The sequence below is a fragment of the Armigeres subalbatus genome, chromosome 3 (assembly GCF_024139115.2).
Source record: "Armigeres subalbatus isolate Guangzhou_Male chromosome 3, GZ_Asu_2, whole genome shotgun sequence".
Classification (NCBI taxonomy): domain Eukaryota; kingdom Metazoa; phylum Arthropoda; class Insecta; order Diptera; family Culicidae; genus Armigeres; species Armigeres subalbatus.
The window spans coordinates 84,180,911-84,199,850 of NC_085141.1; the positions used below are offsets into that span (position 1 = coordinate 84,180,911).

Here is an 18,940-nt window from a genome sequence, read left to right on the forward strand (position 1 = left end):
TTTTTCGCATTGCCCTATTCCAAGATCGTTGATGCTTTAACCCTTTCTTTTCCACGGCTTTTTTTAAGATTTCAATAGGAAGAATTCAACTTTGAGAAAAATGCTAGAACAAAAGTTATTTGGCACAGTAAACATTTGTGAAAAACGAAAAGAAAATGATCTTTTATCAATAGTTATGTAACCGTTTGGTTACAAATTGTTAATTTTTGTTTTGTAATTATGATGTTATTTCGGAACCTTCACGTTTCTCGTGTAAAAACAGCAGAGCTACCACAGAAGCGTTAGGGTTTGGTACCGCTGTAATGATATGAGAGTGCTATAAAATATCCAACATGGCATCATGCTTGGATAAATGCCATGTTGGATGAAAGCAAAATGCAAAATAGCGGGAGAATTATGAAGGGAATTTGTTTTAAAAGAGAAGCCATCGCCCAACTTCGGCCTCTTTGATATCAGGCGTCCGTGTGCTGTAGACGTGTTTAAGTGCAGTAGTGAGAACAGTGACCAACCCCCCCTTTTCCTGGCAGGAGCTAGATTACACATTGGGGGAAAGTGTTCAGGACCTCTTTTCCTACGTCTCTTTTTCTACAACGTTTTCGGACTGCTTTTCCGTCCAGCACACGGCTCGGCCCGCGAAGCCTTCAGGCTTCCGCGCCTAATCCGTCAAGGATTGTGACGTTCTTCACCGGACGATTCCTCGGACCGTAGGCCCTAATTGTCACGGAGGAATTCCCCTCTCGGCCGTCCAAGGTGGCTAAGCCACGGCCGGCCGATCGCGAGGGAAGACGCCTGCCCACCATCGTCCAGCAACGCCCGCTGGTCCCGTCGGACGACGATCGTCCGCATAGCCGCTCGCCTCGCTATTCCGGCGAGATTTCTGGCCGCACAGCTGGACAGGAGTCGCTGTGCCGGCTATTCCGGCCCCAACAACCGAAGCAGCAGCGGTATGTACCGGTACCAACATTAAACATAGGTCACACTTAACAAATTACACAAATTTATTACACAGAACAACACGCACACGCCACAATTAGGAATCAATAAAATTATATAAGTAAAGTGAAAGTTCCCGGTGTTAGTTTTTGTTTACCGCGAAAAACCCTTGATTACCCAGTAGTTAGCCGACCCTGGGATTGCCGGAGAGTCTCTTGCATCTTGGTCTGGCATAGGTACTGATTGTTGACGATTCAAGAAACAGTAGTTTCAGTTATTTGAGTGTTTTCTATAGTTTCACAATTTTTGAAACAAAATTGATTATGTAAACAATCCAATGAGACTATAAACATGTGTCGAATATTGCTTTTTTATTGAAATAAGTATGTAATAAGTAATAAGTATATATTCTAACAACTACAACATACAGTGAGTCCAAAAAGTATTCGTCTAGCTGTGCATTTTCTAGAAAATGTCAAAAATAGAATCTAGTAAGCTCAAAAAAATAAAACTATCGATTACATTGTGTAGCAAAATAATCAATTCATCTTTATTGTTAAAAATCAATCAGAAAAATAAAACAATAACAAAAACAAAGGTAACAAAACATAACAATTCATTAAATACGGGCTCAAAAAGTATTCGTCTACTCAGGTTTAGCGCGCTTTTGAAACGAAAACAGGAGTTGTAGAATGGAATTCAATATTTCGTTGGATTCCCCTGTGTATCTATGACGGGCTGTAGTTCTTGTGGCATGGAACTGACCAAATTAGCCGTAACGGGGGACGGAATATTCTTCCATTCTTCTTTCAACACTAATTTCAATTCATTGTTGTTGGAAATATGACTTTCACGAATTTCACGAAAAGTTTGTCGTCCAGAACCTTCAAATGGAGTTAAATTGGATTCATATCTTGGCTCTGAAGAGGCGTTTTGAGTTGATTGGGGTATTATAGAGTAGTTACAGCTTAGTACTTTGGGCTATGTACTCAAGGTAATTATCGCCCCGTAAGATGTATGTTCCCTGTAAGCCTAATTTCTCAGCAATAGAGTTCAAATTTTCTTTCAAAATGCGGATGAACATTTTGTGATACATAATTCCTTCAATAATGTAAAATTTTCCCACACCGGTTTCGCTCAAGCACCTCAGAGACCATGACGGAGCCCCCACCATGCTTTACTGCTCAAAAGAGATTCTGCGGCTGTATCTCAATATTCCTTTTCCGCCATACCATACATCGGCTATTTAATCCAAATATGATGTACTTGATTTCGTCAGATAACATGACTTGATTCCGAAAGTCATCCTTCTTCCAGCGATATTTTTAGCTGAAATCAAGCTGTTTTTGATAATTTGATGGCTCACTTGAATTTTCTTCTGTGTTACTCGCCCATTATACCCATACTTTTCACAAGTATTTCTGTTCGTATTGGTTCATATTTGGGCACTTCTTCTCTCCAACTCACTTGCCTCTATGGGTGAACTCGTTTTTAAGGATTTTTTTATTTTCCGCACAATAAATCGCTCATCGTTATCAGTTTACCATCGCTGATGAGCACTCTGTTATTTGTTTTGATAGATTTTTTTGGCGCTGATGCGACCAATCCCCAATAAAATGGTTGAATTCTTGCTACCCTTGGTCTACCCACATTTCATACAAAGTCATAAGTCAACTTGCACTAATTATGCAGGCGTAGAATAAGTTTTTTTCATTGGGACTCATCTTTTTACTTTTCCCACCCATGGTGCATCTGTTTTCCGCGCCAAGTTCAAACAAACAAACAAAAACATTATTTAATCTGTCATTGAGTATTGACAAAATGTTGCTAGACATCACTAGAGTGTGCTAGTGTAATTACATGCGAATAAAACTATTATATTCGTGTTTCGCTCGATTATTTTCTGAATAGACGAATACTTTTTGAGCAAGCGAAATTGACGAAATTTAGATATTCTCTACATACCAGAAAAAGTAATTGAATTTTCTATTTGTTTTTGAATAATAATCATGTGTTGATAAGTTTTCTACCAAATTTAGAAGAAAGTTTTTTGGTTTCACTTCTATCACGCCTAAGTTTTACATCTTACTAAAAAATATGCAGCTAGACGAATACTTTTTGGACCCACTGTAGGTATTTGCAAAATAGAAACAAAATATCATAGTGCATACATCTATTCTATCGTTCTTGTACTCACATTATATGGATAATCTTTTCTGAAACAATTATATTCCAGAAAAAAATCTAAGGGGTCGTACACTAATTACGTAAGCACTTATGGGGGAGGAGGGGGGTCCGCCATTTTCTTACGTTCCATATAAATCTAGACCAACATTTGAAAAGAGCGTAACAGCCAAAATTTATTCCTTCTGATTCTTCGCCCACATATATAGCTATATATGAAGACGAAGGATCAGAAGGAATCAATTTTGACTGTTACGCCCTTTTCAAATGTTGGTCTAGAAATAAAAAATGATTTGTATGGGAAAAATCTTTCATGGTTGAAGGGGGGTTGAAAAATAAAAAAAAATGCTTACGTAATTAGTGTACGGCCCCTGACGGAATCTTCTATTTGAACAAATAATAAAAAATAATATAATATAATAATAATTATCAGTTTTCCTAAGCTACGATGCAATTGGCTTAAAATCCAACCAAATACCACTCAAGCCGAGCGAAATGGCTGGAGATGAAACAATTTTCAACGGATCGCTGGTGCGATCGGCAATCGAGACTTCAAAATTGCGAATCACCTCGTAAATACCGCGCTTGACCTGCATCCGCCCGAAACGCATCCCCAGACATTGACGGGGACCGTCCCCGAAGGGCATGTAGCATCCCTTCTCCCGGTATGGAAAAATCCCACCCTTCTCCGGTGCAAAACGGTCCGGCTTGAACGTGAGAGGATCGTCATAGTAGTGCGGATCACGATGAAGCGACCAGATGCTAATGATGGCACAGGTTCCTCTCTCGATGGGTACTTTTCGGGTGGCGGTCAGTTCCAGCTCGATGGGATTGGTACAAACCTTGGACATGAAGGTCACAGACGGCCATAGGCGTAGTCCCTCGCAGAACACCTGCTCTAGGAATGGTAGCTGTGAAAGAGTTTCGTAGGAGATAGTTCCATCGTCGTTCGTGGCCTCGAGTAGTTCTTTTCGTAGCTTCTTTTGAATTTCCGGTTGCTTCGCCAGTTCGTACAAGTTCAGTGAAAGAGTTGTACTCGAAGTCTCGTTTCCGTCTAGGAAAAATGTAACGCCGTGGGCGGCCATGTCCAGCTTGGTAATGTTTTTATCTTTTTTCAGTGTTGCTAGAAAATCCAGGAAATCTAAGTGCTTTTCGTTACTTTCTTCCCGGTGACAAATCGCTTCGCCCATTAGGTTGATGAAAAACTCCTCACGAGGCTTAGACACTAGACTCATTTTAACTAATTTGGCAACGCTCGGGAGAACAGTCATTACGGCCATCTTCAATGCGAACGAGAGGGATGAGTCCATCAGTTTACTACCCATATCTCTGATTTCGGCGTCTTCGTGAATGAATGACTGGGCATCAGCACCGAAGATGCACTTGGCCACAACATCCGTCGTAAATTTATCGCCAAGTTCCTTCATCTCAATTGGAGATCCTGCACGTTCTTTGACGTATTTGGTCATCTGCGTGCAAACTGTTTCCACGGATGCGTAGAGAGCTTTGATCTAAAAAAAAAATTAAAATGATTATGAGTTTGCAGTACAGGACTTCGTGATCTTCATGAGAAAACAAATAATAATTGCATGCAGATCGTGATCGTCAATGCCCAGTACTGATTACAACTACTGCTACGACCAGCGGTACCACGTCAAGTATCAGGGCAGTGGTCGAGCTGCTCGACGCCATTATCGAGTTTATGAGTGTCAAAAATAATATCACCAAGAAGCCTTCTACGTGAAGTTAAACGATTTACAATGATATATCGCACGACCTTCCTTCTGCCAAACTCCCGTATGAAGGGGAAGGGAAGAATATCAGTGTGAAAGCTGATATATCTCCACTGGCAAAAAGAAGGTGGTTTGATTTCGTCATATGGCATCGCGTGCGGAAGAGTTTTTTTTATCAACGAGTAATGTCTCCAAATTTCTAATATGACATCAGCATCTTTTTACGACATCAGGATTAAAAAAAAATTCTCTTCGACTAGATGCTGATGTCATATTAGAAATTTATAGACTAGTACTTATTAAACGTTGCAAAAAACTTAAAATATAGGACCATTTTACATATCGACATTCAACTAGCTATTTATTCTGATATTTGTTTTTTTAAGTTTCAATCAAACGAGAAACTAAAAACTCAATTCTTCATATTGATCATGGTACCTATATTTTTATAAAACATCCGCTGTAAATCAATACACCAAAGACTTTATTTTATTTCAATTTTTTTTGAATTTGGATACACCATATTCGGTGTAAACTTTGAAACATCGTCTTTTGTGGGCTGAATACGCAGCCAGAATACTGAATAACAACTCGATGTAAATACTCTCGATGATTATCCGACTGGAACAAGTAGAGGAGGCGCGCAACGAGCAGCATAACGCTAAAAATTAACTACTCAAAATTGAGTCGAATCCAACTCATTTTCATTAAAAACGGGACAACTCAAAATTTGAGTAAAATATACTACTTCAATAAAATGATGATTTCGCGAAAGTTAAGCTTGGCCTTCCATCAATTTTTAATACGACAGATGCGAATTAAGTTTATCTATCTATCTAAGTGCATTTTACGTCAAACAGACTCCTAGTTTAAGTGCAATCATCATTTTATTGAAGTAGTATCTTTTACTCAAATTTTGAGTTGTCCCGTTTTTAATGAAAATGAGTCGGATTCGACTCAATTTTGAGTAGTTCATTTTTAGCGTGATGGATTGATTAATTATCAGATGATTTATGAATCGTCTATAGACTGTGACAATTGTACTGTGTTACGTACAAAGACTGAATCCTTAGTCTGATAATCAAATTAAAAAATCAGAAGGGTTATATACAAGATACGACCGCCCGACGTAAACTACGTAAAACAGATTATAAGATAATTCATTTGATTGCCTATGTCACTGGTTTGAGCATGAGCTTAGAGTGATTCAAATTTTTACTTTTTCGCTCCCCTATTCTTGAACGATAACATTTGATATTCTAATGAACCTCGTAAATTTTTAACTGAATTGGTTGTAATTTGACTGAGCACGAGCAGTTTGTGAGTATAAGATAGTTTTGTGAGGCGGCCCATTATTTATTTAATTATAGCCAACCCAAAGACTTGACGAACTCGGTGGTCTAGTGCTACCGCTTCTGACTTATAAGCAGGAGGTCGTGGGTTCAATTCCAGGCTCGTCCATTTCCTACTTTGTATTTCTATCTTAGTTCTTTCTGTGTTTCACGTTCTACCAAAACGATTCCTACTGTTAAAACCTTCCACACTAACAATCCCAAAACCTCCCGTGGAACCTATGAGGGGTCGTAGAGATCTTTGCATCTTTTTTAAGGTGGTGTCCAACCATTCTTCCCCTTTCTCAGCATTCGCAAGGACGTGACCAGGACAGATCTCAACTATTGGAAAGTGCATTGCTTCTATCTAAAAGGTAGTGATTACTTCCAAATCTAAAAAGCATACCGCGCGATTGAGCACTCAATTGAGCACTTTTTTAGTTTTTTTTGTCTCACTCCAAAGATCATCATGATATTGCACAGCTCTGGTGCCAGCTATTGTTATTTGGCGGAACAATATTGTGATTGCATTGTGTGGTGACCCAGCTCTGTTTCCGCCAAGGGGCACAGAATTGAGACGAGACATATAAAGACGCTGCTTCGTTTTATTTGTTTTGATCTTTTCTTCTTCTTTTAGTTACAGAAGACCATCGATTTTCAACTGTTTCCCATAAATCCCGTGTAGACTCACTTCAAAGTGATCCTATTTCACGAATTTGTGAAATCCTTCGGGAAGATAGGGGGTCATTGTGCAGGTTCAAATTTGAGGCTACTACGAAAAGTGGTCAGGAAGTATGGGCTGATAACTCAGCCGTCTTCCAACCGATTTTGGAGATGTTGGTATCAATCGATCGACGAGCTCTATAAAATTTTGCCCAACTATTAAATCAATGGGTTAAAGGTGCTAAGCTATTGAACAATTGAATTTCGTCCAGCACTGTAAAAATCGGTAAACCAACCAATCACAAGCACAGACATCAAAATCGTGCAACTTACGGGTTAGTCCTAAGAGTCCTTAGAGGCAAGAGGCTCGGGAGCCTCCTTTCAAAAGGCTAGGAAGCCTAGTTCATAAAGGCTCGGAAGCCTCCTTTCAAGAGGCTCGGAAGCCTCCTTCCAAGAGGCTCGGAAGCCTCCTTCCAAGAGGCTCGGAAGCCTCCTTCCAAGAGGCTCGGAAGCCTCCTTCCAAGAGGCTCAAATGCTTCCTTCCAAGAGGCTGGAAGCCTCCTTCCAAGAGGCTCAAGCCTCCTTCCAAGAGGCCTCAGGCCTCCTTCCAAGAGGCCTCCAGCCTCCTTCCAAGAGGCTCAAGCCTCCTTCCAAGAGGCTCGGAAGCCTCCTTCCAAGAGGCTCAGGCCTCCTTCCAAGAGGCTCAGGAAGCCTTCTTCCAAGAGGCTCAGAAGCCTCCTTCCAAGAGGCTCAGAAGCCTCCTTCCAAGAGGCTCGGAAGCCTCCTTCCAAGAGGCTCAGAAGCCTCCTTCCAAGAGGCTCGTGCCTCCTTCCAAGAGGCTCAAGCCTCCTTCCAAGAGGCTCAGAAGCCTCCTTCCAAGAGGCTCGGAAGCCTCCTTCCAAGAGGCCTCAGAAGCCTCCTTCCAAGAGGCTCAGGCCTCCTTCCAGAGGCTCGGAAGCCTCCTTCCAAGAGGCTCAGAAGCCTCCTTCCAAGAGGCTCCGGAAGCCTCCTCCAAGAGGCTCAGAGCCTCCTTCCAAGAGGCTCGGAAGCCTCCTTCCAAGAGGCTCAGAGCCTCCTTCCAAGAGGCTCAGAAGCCTCCTTCCAAGAGGCTCAGAAGCCTCCTTCCAAGAGGCTCGGAAGCCTCCTTCCAAGAGGCCTGGAAGCCTCCTTCCAAGAGGCTCAGAAGCCTCCTTCCAAGAGGCTCAGGAAGCCTCCTTCCAAGAGGCTCAAGCCTCCTTCCAAGAGGCTCGAAGCCTCCTTCCAAGAGGCTCAGAAGCCTCCTTCCAAGAGGCCTCAGAAGCCTCCTTCCAAGAGGCCTGGAAGCCTCCTTCCAAGAGGCTCAGAAGCCTCCTTCCAAGAGGCTCAAGCCTCCTTCCAAGAGGCTCAGAAGCCTCCTTCCAAGAGGCCTCAAGCCTCCTTCCAAGAGGCTCAGAAGCCTCCTTCCAAGAGGCTCAGAAGCCTCCTTCCAAGAGGCTCAGAGCCTCCTTCCAAGAGGCTCAGGCCTCCTTCCAAGAGGCTCAGGAAGCCTCCTTCCAAGAGGCTCAGAAGCCTCCTTCCAAGAGGCTCGGAAGCCTCCTTCCAAGAGGCTCGGAAGCCTCCTTCCAAGAGGCTCAGGCCTCCTTCCAAGAGGCCTCGGAAGCCTCCTTCCAAGAGGCCTCAGCCTCCTTCCAAGAGGCTCAGAAGCCTCCTTCCAAGAGGCTCAAAGCCTCCTCCAAGAGGCTCAAAGCCTCCTCCAAGAGGCTCAGAGCCTCCTTCCAAGAGGCTCAAGCCTCCTTCCAAGAGGCTCAGAAGCCTCCTTCCAAGAGGCTCAGGCCTCCTTCCAAGAGGCTCAGAAGCCTCCTTCCAAGAGGCTCGAAGCCTCCTTCCAAGAGGCTCAGAAGCCTCCTTCCAAGAGGCTCAAGCCTCCTTCCAAGAGGCTCAGAAGCCTCCTTCCAAGAGGCTCAGAAGCCTCCTTCCAAGAGGCTCAGAAGCCTCCTTCCAAGAGGCTCAGGCCTCCTTCCAAGAGGCCTCAGAGCCTCCTTCCAAGAGGCTCGGAAGCCTCCTTCCAAGAGGCTCAGAAGCCTCCTTCCAAGAGGCTCAGGCCTCCTTCCAAGAGGCTCGGAAGCCTCCTTCCAAGAGGCCTCCAGCCTCCTTCCAAGAGGCTCAGAAGCCTCCTTCCAAGAGGCTCAGAAGCCTCCTTCCAAAGAGCTCCGGAAGCCTCCTTCCAAGAGGCTCAAGCCTCCTTCCAAGAGGCTCAGAAGCCTCCTTCAAGAGGCTCAGAGCCTCCTTCCAAGAGGCTCAAAGCCTCCTTCCAAGAGGCTCGGAAGCCTCCTTCCAAGAGGCTCAGAAGCCTCCTTCCAAGAGGCTCAGGCCTCCTTCCAAGAGGCTCAGAAGCCTCCTTCCAAGAGGCTCAGGCCTCCTTCCAAGAGGCTGAAGCCTCCTTCCAAGAGGCTCAGAAGCCTCCTTCCAAGAGGCTCAGAGCCTCCTTCCAAGAGGCCTCAGGAAGCCTCCTTCCAAGAGGCTCAGGCCTCCTTCCAAGAGGCTCAGGAAGCCTCCTTCCAAGAGGCTCAGGCCTCCTTCCAAGAGGCCAGGAAGCCTCCTTCCAAGAGGCTCAGGAAGCCTCCTTCCAAGAGGCTCAAGCCTCCTTCCAAGAGGCTCAGAGCCTCCTTCCAAGAGGCTCGGAAGCCTCCTTCCAAGAGGCTCAGAAGCCTCCTTCCAAGAGGCTCAGAAGCCTCCTTCCAAGAGGCTCAGAGCCTCCTTCCAAGAGGCTCAGAAGCCTCCTTCCAAGAGGCTCGGAAGCCTCCTTCCAAGAGGCTCAGGCCTCCTTCCAAGAGGCTCAAAGCCTCCTTCCAAGAGGCTCAAGCCTCCTTCCAAGAGGCTCGGAAGCCTCCTTCCAAGAGGCTCAGAAGCCTCCTTCCAAGAGGCTCAGAAGCCTCCTTCCAAGAGGCTCAGGCCTCCTTCCAAGAGGCTCAGGAAGCCTCCTTCCAAGAGGCTCAGAAGCCTCCTTCCAAGAGGCTCAGGAAGCCTCCTTCCAAGAGGCCTCAGAAGCCTCCTTCCAAGAGGCTCTGGAAGCCTCCTTCCAAGAGGCTCAGCCTCCTTCCAAGAGGCTCAGAAGCCTCCTTCCAAGAGGCTCAAGCCTCCTTCCAAGAGGCTCAGGCCTCCTTCCAAGAGGCTCAGGAAGCCTCCTTCCAAGAGGCTCAGGAAGCCTCCTTCCAAGAGGCTCAGAAGCCTCCTTCCAAGAGGCTCAGAAGCCTCCTTCCAAGAGGCTCAAGCCTCCTTCCAAGAGGCTCAAGCCTCCTTCCAAGAGGCCTCAAGCCTCCTTCCAAGAGGCCTCAGAGCCTCCTTCCAAGAGGCTCAAAGCCTCCTTCCAAGAGGCCTGGAAGCCTCCTTCCAAGAGGCTCAGAAGCCTCCTCCAAGAGGCTCAGAAGCCTCCTTCCAAGAGGCTCAGAAGCCTCCTTCCAAGAGGCTCAGGCCTCCTTCCAAGAGGCCTGGAAGCCTCCTTCCAAGAGGCTCAGGAAGCCTCCTTCCAAGAGGCTCAGAAGCCTCCTTCCAAGAGGCCTGGAAGCCTCCTTCCAAGAGGCTCGGAAGCCTCCTTCCAAGAGGCTCGGAAGCCTCCTTCCAAGAGGCTCAGAAGCCTCCTTCCAAGAGGCTCAGAAGCCTCCTTCCAAGAGGCTCAGAAGCCTCCTTCCAAGAGGCTCAGAAGCCTCCTTCCAAGAGGCTCAGGCCTCCTCCAAGAGGCTCCAAGCCTCCTTCCAAGAGGCCTCAGGAAGCCTCCTTCCAAGAGGCCCAGAGCCTCCTTCCAGAGGCTCAGGCCTCCTTCCAAGAGGCTCAAGCCTCCTTCCAAGAGGCTCAGAAGCCTCCTTCAAGAGGCTCAGGAAGCCTCCTTCCAAGAGGCTCAAGCCTCCTTCAAGAGGCCTCAGGCCTCCTTCAAGAGGCTCAGAAGCCTCCTTCAAGAGGCTCAGAGCCTCCTTCAAGAGGCTCAGGCCTCCTTCAAGAGGCTCGAAGCCTCCCTTCAAGAGGCTCCAGAGCCTCCTTTCAAGAGGCTCCAGAGCCTCCTTCAAGAGGCTCAGAAGCCTCCTTTCAAGAGGCTCAGAAGCCTCCTTTCAAGAGGCTCAGGGCCTCCTTCAAGAGGCTCAGAAGCCTCCTTCAAGAGGCCCGGAAGCCTCCTTCAAGAGGCTCAGGAAGCCTCCTTTCAAGAGGCCTCAAGCCTCCTTCCAAGAGGCCTCAAGCCTCCTTTCAAGAGGCTCAGAGCCTCCTTCAAGAGGCCTCGGAAGCCTCCTTTCAAGAGGCTCAGGCCTCCTTTCAAGAGGCCTCAGAAGCCTCCTTTCAAGAGGCTCAGAGCCTCCTTCAAGAGGCTCAGAGCCTCCTTTCAAGAGGCTCAGGAAGCCTCCTTTCAAGAGGCTCAGAGCCTCCTTTCAAGAGGCCTCAAGCCTCCTTTCAAGAGGCTCAAGCCTCCTTCAAGAGGCTCAGAAGCCTCCTTTCAAGAGGCCTCAGCCTCCTTTCAAGAGGCTCAGAAGCCTCCTTTCAAGAGGCTCAGAAGCCTCCTTTCAAGAGGCTCAGAAGCCTCCTTTCAAGAGGCTCAGAAGCCTCCTTTCAAGAGGCTCAGAAGCCTCCTTTCAAGAGGCTCAGCCTCCTTTCAAGAGGCCTCAGAAGCCTCCTTTCAAGAGGCTCAGCCTCCTTTCAAGAGGCCCGGAAGCCTCCTTTCAAGAGGCTCAGAAGCCTCCTTCAAGAGGCTCAGAAGCCTCCTTTCAAGAGGCTCAAGCCTCCTTTCAAGAGCTCAGAAGCCTCCTTCAAGAGGCTCAGCCTCCTTTCAAGAGGCTCGGAAGCCTCCTTTCAAGAGGCTCAGAAGCCTCCTTTCAAGAGGCCTCAGGCCTCCTTTCAAGAGGCTCAGAAGCCTCCTTTCAAGAGGCTCAAGCCTCCTTTCAAGAGGCTCAGGAAGCCTCCTTTCAAGAGGCTCAGAAGCCTCCTTTCAAGAGGCTCAGAAGCCTCCTTTCAAGAGGCTCAGAGCCTCCTTTCAAGAGGCTCAGAAGCCTCCTTCAAGAGGCCTGGAAGCCTCCTTTCAAGAGGCTCAGAAGCCTCCCTTTCAAGAGGCTCAGAAGCCTCCTTTCAAGAGGCTCAGCCTCCTTTCAAGAGGCTCTGAAGCCTCCTTTCAAGAGGCCTGGAAGCCTCCTTCAAGAGGCTCAGAAGCCTCCTTTCAAGAGGCTCAGAAGCCTCCTTCAAGAGGCTCAGGCCTCCTTTCAAGAGGCCCAGAAGCCTCCTTTCAAGAGGCTCAAGCCTCCTTTCAAGAGGCTCAAGCCTCCTTTCAAGAGGCCTGGAAGCCTCCTTTCAAGAGGCTCAGAAGCCTCCTTTCAAGAGGCTCAGAAGCCTCCTTTCAAGAGGCTCCTGGCCTCCTTCAAGAGGCTCAGAAGCCTCCTTTCAAGAGGGCTGGCCTGGAAGCCTCCTTCAAGAGCTCAGAGCCTCCTTTCAAGAGGCTCAGAGCCTCCTTTCAAGAGGCCTGGAAGCCTCCTTTCAAGAGGCTCAGGCCTCCTTTCAAGAGGCCTCAGCCTCCTTCAAGAGGCCTGGAAGCCTCCTTTCAAGAGGCTCAAGCCTCCTTTCAAGAGGCCTGGAAGCCTCCTTTCAAGAGCCTCCTTCAAGAGGAAGCCTCCTTTCAAGAGGCCCGGAAGCCTCCTTCAAGAGGCCTGGAAGCCTCCTTTCAAGAGGCCCAGAAGCCTCCTTCAAGAGGCCAGAGCCTCCTTTCAAGAGGCCCGAAGCCTCCTTTCAAGGCCCGGAAGCCTCCTTTCAAGAGGCCCTGAAGCCTCCTTTCAAGAGGCCTGGAAGCCTCCTTTCAAGAGGCCCAGAAGCCTCCTTTCAAGAGGCCCTGAAGCCTCCTTTCAAGAGGCCTGAAGCCTCCTTTCAAGAGGCCCGGAAGCCTCCTTTCAAGAGGCCCAGCCTCCTTTCAAGAGGCCCGGAAGCCTCCTTTCAAGAGGCCCGGAAGCCTCCTTCAAGAGGCCCGGAAGCCTCCTTTCAAGAGGCCCAGGCCTCCTTTCAAGAGGCCCGAAGCCTCCTTTCAAGAGGCCCGGAAGCCTCCTTTCAAGAGGCCAGAAGCCTCCTTTCAAGAGGCCTGGAAGCCTCCTTTCAAGAGGCCCAGCCTCCTTTCAAGAGGCCCGGAAGCCTCCTTTCAAGAGGCCCCAGCCTCCTTTCAAGAGGCCCAGAAGCCTCCTTTCAAGAGGCCCGGAAGCCTCCTTTCAAGAGGCCCAGAAGCCTCCTTTCAAGAGGCCCGGAAGCCTCCTTTCAAGAGGCCCGGAAGCCTCCTTTCAAGAGGCCCAGAGCCTCCTTTCAAGAGGCCCGGAAGCCTCCTTTCAAGAGGCCCGAAGCCTCCTTTCAAGAGGCCCTGAAGCCTCCTTTCAAGAGGCCCAGAAGCCTCCTTTCAAGAGGCCTGAAGCCTCCTTTCAAGAGGCCCGGAAGCCTCCTTTCAAGAGGCCCGAAGCCTCCTTTCAAGAGGCCCGGAAGCCTCCTTTCAAGAGGCCCGGAAGCCTCCTTTCAAGAGGCCCGAAGCCTCCTTTCAAGAGGCCCGGAAGCCTCCTTTCAAGAGGCCCGGAAGCCCTCCTTTCAAGAGGCCCAGGCCTCCTTTCAAGAGGCCAGAAGCCTCCTTTCAAGAGGCCTGGAAGCCTCCTTTCAAGAGGCCCAGAAGCCTCCTTTCAAGAGGCCCAGAAGCCTCCTTTCAAGAGGCCCGAAGCCTCCTTTCAAGAGGCCCAGAAGCCTCCTTTCAAGAGGCCCGGAAGCCTCCTTTCAAGAGGCCCAGGAAGCCTCCTTTCAAGAGGCCAGAAGCCTCCTTTCAAGAGGCCAGAAGCCTCCTTTCAAGAGGCCCGGAAGCCTCCTTTCAAGAGGCCCAGAAGCCTCCTTTCAAGAGGCCCAGGCCTCCTTTCAAGAGGCCCAGAAGCCTCCTTTCAAGAGGCCCGGAAGCCTCCTTTCAAGAGGCCCGGAAGCCTCCTTTCAAGAGGCCAGGCCTCCTTTCAAGAGGCCCCGGAAGCCTCCTTTCAAGAGGCCTGAAGCCTCCTTTCAAGAGGCCCTGGAAGCCTCCTTTCAAGAGGCCCAGAAGCCTCCTTTCAAGAGGCCAGAAGCCTCCTTTCAAGAGGCCCGGAAGCCTCCTTTCAAGAGGGCCCGGAAGCCTCCTTTCACGAGGTCCCGGAAGCCCTCTTCCAAGAGGCCCCAGAAGGAGCCTTTCAAGAGGCCCTGAAGCCTCCTTTCAAGAGGCCCAGAAGCCTCTTTTCAAGAGGCCCAGAAGCCTCCTTTCAAGAGGCCCGGAAGCCTCCTTTCAAGAGGCCCGGAAGCCTCCTTTCAAGAGGCCCGGAAGCCTCCTTTCAAGAGGCCCGGAAGCCTCCTTTCAAGAGGCCCGGAAGCCTCCTTTCAAGAGGCCCGGAAGCCTCCTTCAAGAGGCCCGGAAGCCTCCTTACAAGAGGCTCAGAAGCCTCCTTCCAAGAGGCTCAGAAGCCTCCTTCCAAGAGGCTCAGAAGCCTCCATCCAAGAGGCTCAGAAGCCTCCTTCCAGGAGGCACAGAAGCCTCCTTCCAAGAGGCTCAGGCCTCCTTCCAAGAGGCTCAGGCCTCCTTCAAGAGGCTCAGAAGCCTCCTTTCAAGAGGCTCAGAAGCCTCCTTCAAGAGGCTCAGGCCTCCTTTCAAGAGGCTCAGGCCTCCTTTCAAGAGGCTCAAGCCTCCTTTCAAGAGGCTCAGAAGCCTCCTTTCAAGAGGCTCAGGCCTCCTTTCAAGAGGCTCAGGCCTCCTTTCAAGAGGCTCAGAAGCCTCCTTTCAAGAGGCTCAGGCCTCCTTTCAAGAGGCTCAGAAGCCTCCTTTCAAGAGGCTCAGAAGCCTCCTTTCAAGAGGCTCCAGAGCCTCCTTTCAAGAGGCTCAGGCCTCCTTTCAAGAGGCTCAGAAGCCTCCTTTCAAGAGGCTCAGAAGCCTCCTTTCAAGAGGCTCAGAAGCCTCCTTTCAAGAGGCTCAGAAGCCTCCTTTCAAGAGGCTCAGAGCCTCCTTTCAAGAGGCCTCAGAAGCCTCCTTTCAAGAGGCTCAGAAGCCTCCTTTCAAGAGGCCTCAGCCTCCTTCAAGAGGCCCAGAAGCCTCCTTTCAAGAGGCCTCAGCCTCCTTCAAGAGGCTCAAAGCCTCCTTTCAAGAGGCCTCCAAGCCTCCTTTCAAGAGGCTCAAGCCTCCTTCAAGAGGCTCAGGCCTCCTTTCAAGAGGCCTCAGGCCTCCTTTCAAGAGGCCTGGAAGCCTCCTTTCAAGAGGCTCAGGAAGCCTCCTTTCAAGAGGCCTCAAGCCTCCTTTCAAGAGGCTCAGCCTCCTTTCAAGAGGCTCAGCCTCCTTCAAGAGGCTCAGAAGCCTCCTTCAAGAGGCTCAGAAGCCTCCTTTCAAGAGGCTCAGGCCTCCTTTCAAGAGCTCAGAAGCCTCCTTTCAAGAGGCTCAGAAGCCTCCTTTCAAGAGGCTCAGAAGCCTCCTTCAAGAGGCTCAGTAGCCTCCTTTCAAGAGGCTCAGAAGCCTCCTTTCAAGAGGCTCAGAAGCCTCCTTTCAAGAGGCTCAGCCTCCTTCAAGAGGCCTGGAAGCCTCCTTTCAAGAGGCTCGGAAGCCTCCTTCAAGAGGCTCAAGCCTCCTTTCAAGAGGCTCAGAAGCCTCCTTCAAGAGGCTCAGGCCTCCTTTCAAGAGGCCTCAGGCCTCCTTTCAAGAGGCCCAAGCCTCCTTTCAAGAGGCTCAGGCCTCCTTCAAGAGGCCTGGAAGCTTCCTTTCAAGAGGCCTCAGGAAGCCTCCTTTCAAGAGGCTCAGAAGCCTCCTTTCAAGAGGCCTGGAAGCCTCCTTCAAGAGGCTCAGAGCCTCCTTTCAAGAGGCTCAAGCCTCCTTCAAGAGGCTCAGAAGCCTCCTTTCAAGAGGCCTCAGAAGCCTCCTTCAAGAGGCTCAAGCCTCCTTCAAGAGGCTCAGAAGCCTCCTTTCAAGAGGCTCAGAAGCCTCCTTTCAAGAGGCTCAGAAGCCTCCTTCAAGACGCCTGGAAGCCTCCTTCAAGACGCCTCGGAAGCCTCCTTTCAAGAGGCCTGGAAGCCTCCTTCAAGAGGCTCAGAAGCCTCCTTTCAAGAGGCTCAGAAGCCTCCTTCAAGAGGCTCAGAAGCCTCCTTTCAAGAGGCTCAGGCCTCCTTTCAAGAGGCTCAGAAGCCTCCTTTCAAGAGGCTCAGAAGCCTCCTTTCAAGAGGCTCAGAAGCCTCCTTTCAAGAGGCTCGAAGCCTCCTTTCAAGAGGCTCAGAAGCCTCCTTCAAGAGGCTCCAGCCTCCTTTCAAGAGGCCTCAAGCCTCCTTCCAAGAGGCTCAGAAGCCTCCTTTCAAGAGGCTCGAAGCCTCCTTTCAAGAGGCCCGAAGCCTCCTTTCAAGAGGCCCGAAGCCTCCTTTCAAAAGGCCCGGAAGCCTCCTTTCAAGAGGCCCAGAAGCCTCCTTTCAAGAGGCCCGGAAGCCTCCTTTCAAGAGGCCCGGAAGCCTCCTTTCAAGAGGCCCTGAAGCCTCCTTTCAAGAGGCCCGAAGCCTCCTTTCAAGAGGCCCGGAAGCCTCCTTTCAAGAGGCCCGAGCCTCCTTTCAAGAGGCCCGGAAGCCTCCTTTCAAGAGGCCCGGAAGCCTCCTTTCAAGAGGCCCGGAAGCCTGCTTTCAAGAGGCCGGAAGCCTCCTTTCAAGAGGCCCAGAAGCCTCCTTTCAAGAGGCCCAGAGCCTCCTTTCAAGAGGCCCTGAAGCCTCCTTTCAAGAGGCCCTGAAGCCTCCTTTCAAGAGGCCCGGAAGCCTCCTTTCAAGAGGCCCAGAAGCCTCCTTTCAAGAGGCCCGAAGCCTCCTTTCAAGAGGCCTGGAAGCCTCCTTTCAAGAGGCCCGGAAGCCTCCTTTCAAGAGGCCCGGAAGCCTCCCTTTCAAGAGGCCTGGAAGCCTCCTTTCAAGAGGCCCGAAGCCTCCTTTCAAGAGGCCCGGAAGCCTCCTTTCAAGAGGCCCAGGCCTCCTTTCAAGAGGCCCGAAGCCTCCTTTCAAGAGGCCAGAAGCCTCCTTTCAAGAGGCCCTGGAAGCCTCCTTTCAAGAGGCCCAGGAAGCCTCCTTTCAAGAGGCCGGAAGCCTCCTTTCAAGAGGCCCGAAAGCCTCCTTTCAAGAGGCCAGAAGCCTCCTTTCAAGAGGCTCGAAGCCTCCTTTCAAGAGGCTCAGAAGCCTCCTTTCAAGAGGCCCAAAGCCTCCTTTCAAGAGGCCCGAAGCCTCCTTTCAAGAGGCCCGGAAGCCTCCTTTCAAGAGGCCCAGGCCTCCTTTCAAGAGGCCCAAGCCTCCTTTCAAGAGGCCCGGAAGCCTCCTTTCAAGAGGCCCTGAAGCCTCCTTTCAAGAGGCCCGAAGCCTCCTTTCAAGAGGCCCGGAAGCCTCCTTTCAAGAGGCCCGAAGCCTCCTTTCAAGAGGCCTGGAAGCCTCCTTTCAAGAGGCCCAGAAGCCTCCTTTCAAGAGGCCCGAAGCCTCCTTTCAAGAGGCCCGGAAGCCTCCTTTCAAGAGGCCCGGAAGCCTCCTTTCAAGAGGCCCGGAAGCCTCCTTTCAAGAGGCCCCAAGCCTCCTTTCAAGAGGCCCGAAGCCTCCTTTCAAGAGGCCCGAAAGCCTCCTTTCAAGAGGCCCGGAAGCCTCCTTTCAAGAGGCCCGGAAGCCTCCTTTCAAGAGCCCCGAAGCCTCCTTTCAAGAGGCCCGAAGCCTCCTTTCAAGAGGCCCGAAGCCTCCTTTCAAGAGGCCCAGAAGCCTCCTTTCAAGAGGCCAGAAGCCTCCTTTCAAGAAGCCCCGAAGCCTCCGTTCCAGGAGCCCCGAAGCCTCCGTTCAAGAGGCCCGGAAGCCTCCTTTCAAGAGGCCCGGAAGCCTCCTTTCAAGAGGCCCGGAAGCCTCCTTTCAAGAGGCCCGGAAGCCTCCTTTCAAGAGGCCCAGAAGCCTCCTTTCAAGAGGCCCGGAAGCCTCCTTTCAAGAGGCCCGGAAGCCTCCTTTCAAGAGGCCCGGAAGCCTCCTTTCAAAAGGCCCGGAAGCCTCCTTTCAAGAGGCCCGGAAGCCTCCTTTCAAGAGGCCCGGAAGCTTCCTTTCAAGAGGCCCGAAATTTGATTCAAAACAGTGTAAATCGATCACAAGTGGTTCGGTCACTTGGAATGACCCTGCTTTATGTCGAGTGTGAAGCATTCAAAAAAGGTAAAATATTAGTAACAAATTAGGAACATTCATATGCGTAGTCGAATAGGATTCGTTTTATGTGTGCTTAGTTGAAAAAGTTTAAAAATATTTTTTGGAGTTTCTTAGAATCGTTTGTCTCGAACGGAATAATTCGGAATGTCACATACCCTTACTACCTACCCTTGCAGAAGTAAACGCCGGAGTGATTTCCGTTCGCTTCGCTTTCCATGCAGCTCCATTCATCACGAAGGGATTTCTTCCAAACAAAGGATCCAGCTCCTTGTTGGTAATCATGCCAATCTCGTTGTCATGAAAATGTTTGAAGTATTTTACCAAAATATCCTTCGCCAACGCTGGCGAAGTGATGAAGATCTGTGGCGCACGATTGGTGAATATTCCTACAAAGTTGAACTTTGAGCTGTAGTCTCTGCAAAAGCAATCGCTGGATGTTAAGTACAAACCAATAAAACCAAGTCGATCATCTTCCATACTTGTATATCTGGTACTTCTCCTCCATCACTGGTCGATTTCTTCTGTAAAACGCCGGGAAGTTGCCCACCAGCGGCCAAGGGTTCGGTCCCGGAACATCGCGGCTCTTCCAGTAATCAAAATGCCACGTTAGATAATGGTACAGGACAACGATCACCGCCAAAAGTAATACCACTGATACGAGCATGGCTGCTGATATTCCTATGCGCGTCGATCAACGACCGAAGCATCACTGACCAGCAGCTCATCGCTGGCGTGATGGGTTGGTTCGACTTCCGTGAGCCATTGATAGTGACCTCGTGAATCTTATCAGCGAGAATTTAAATTATTTACGAAACGGTTCGCAGAATGCCGATTAGTTCTATTGTCAAAGCCACTCCCAGGGGGCTATAAATCATAAGTAAAAGTGCATTTTTTTTAGCACTCGTTGGGTTTGATAAGAGCCGATAACTGGAAAAAACTCTGATT

The 18,940-nt window shown here is 49.8% G+C and overlaps 1 protein-coding gene across 1 annotated transcript; it reads right to left on the minus strand.

The window, feature by feature from the left end:
- Nucleotides 1-1,314: 1,314 nt before the first annotated feature.
- LOC134226698 (probable cytochrome P450 28d1) lies at nt 1,315-18,712 on the minus strand. Its single transcript, XM_062707646.1, has 3 exons — nt 18,475-18,712; nt 18,164-18,410; nt 1,315-4,628 (listed from the first exon to the last, which is right to left on the minus strand). The coding sequence occupies exons 1-3, from the start codon at nt 18,657-18,659 to the stop codon at nt 3,561-3,563; spliced, it is 1,500 nt and encodes a 499-aa protein (XP_062563630.1). The 5' UTR covers nt 18,660-18,712; the 3' UTR covers nt 1,315-3,560.
- Between the last annotated feature and the right edge of the window lie 228 nt (nt 18,713-18,940).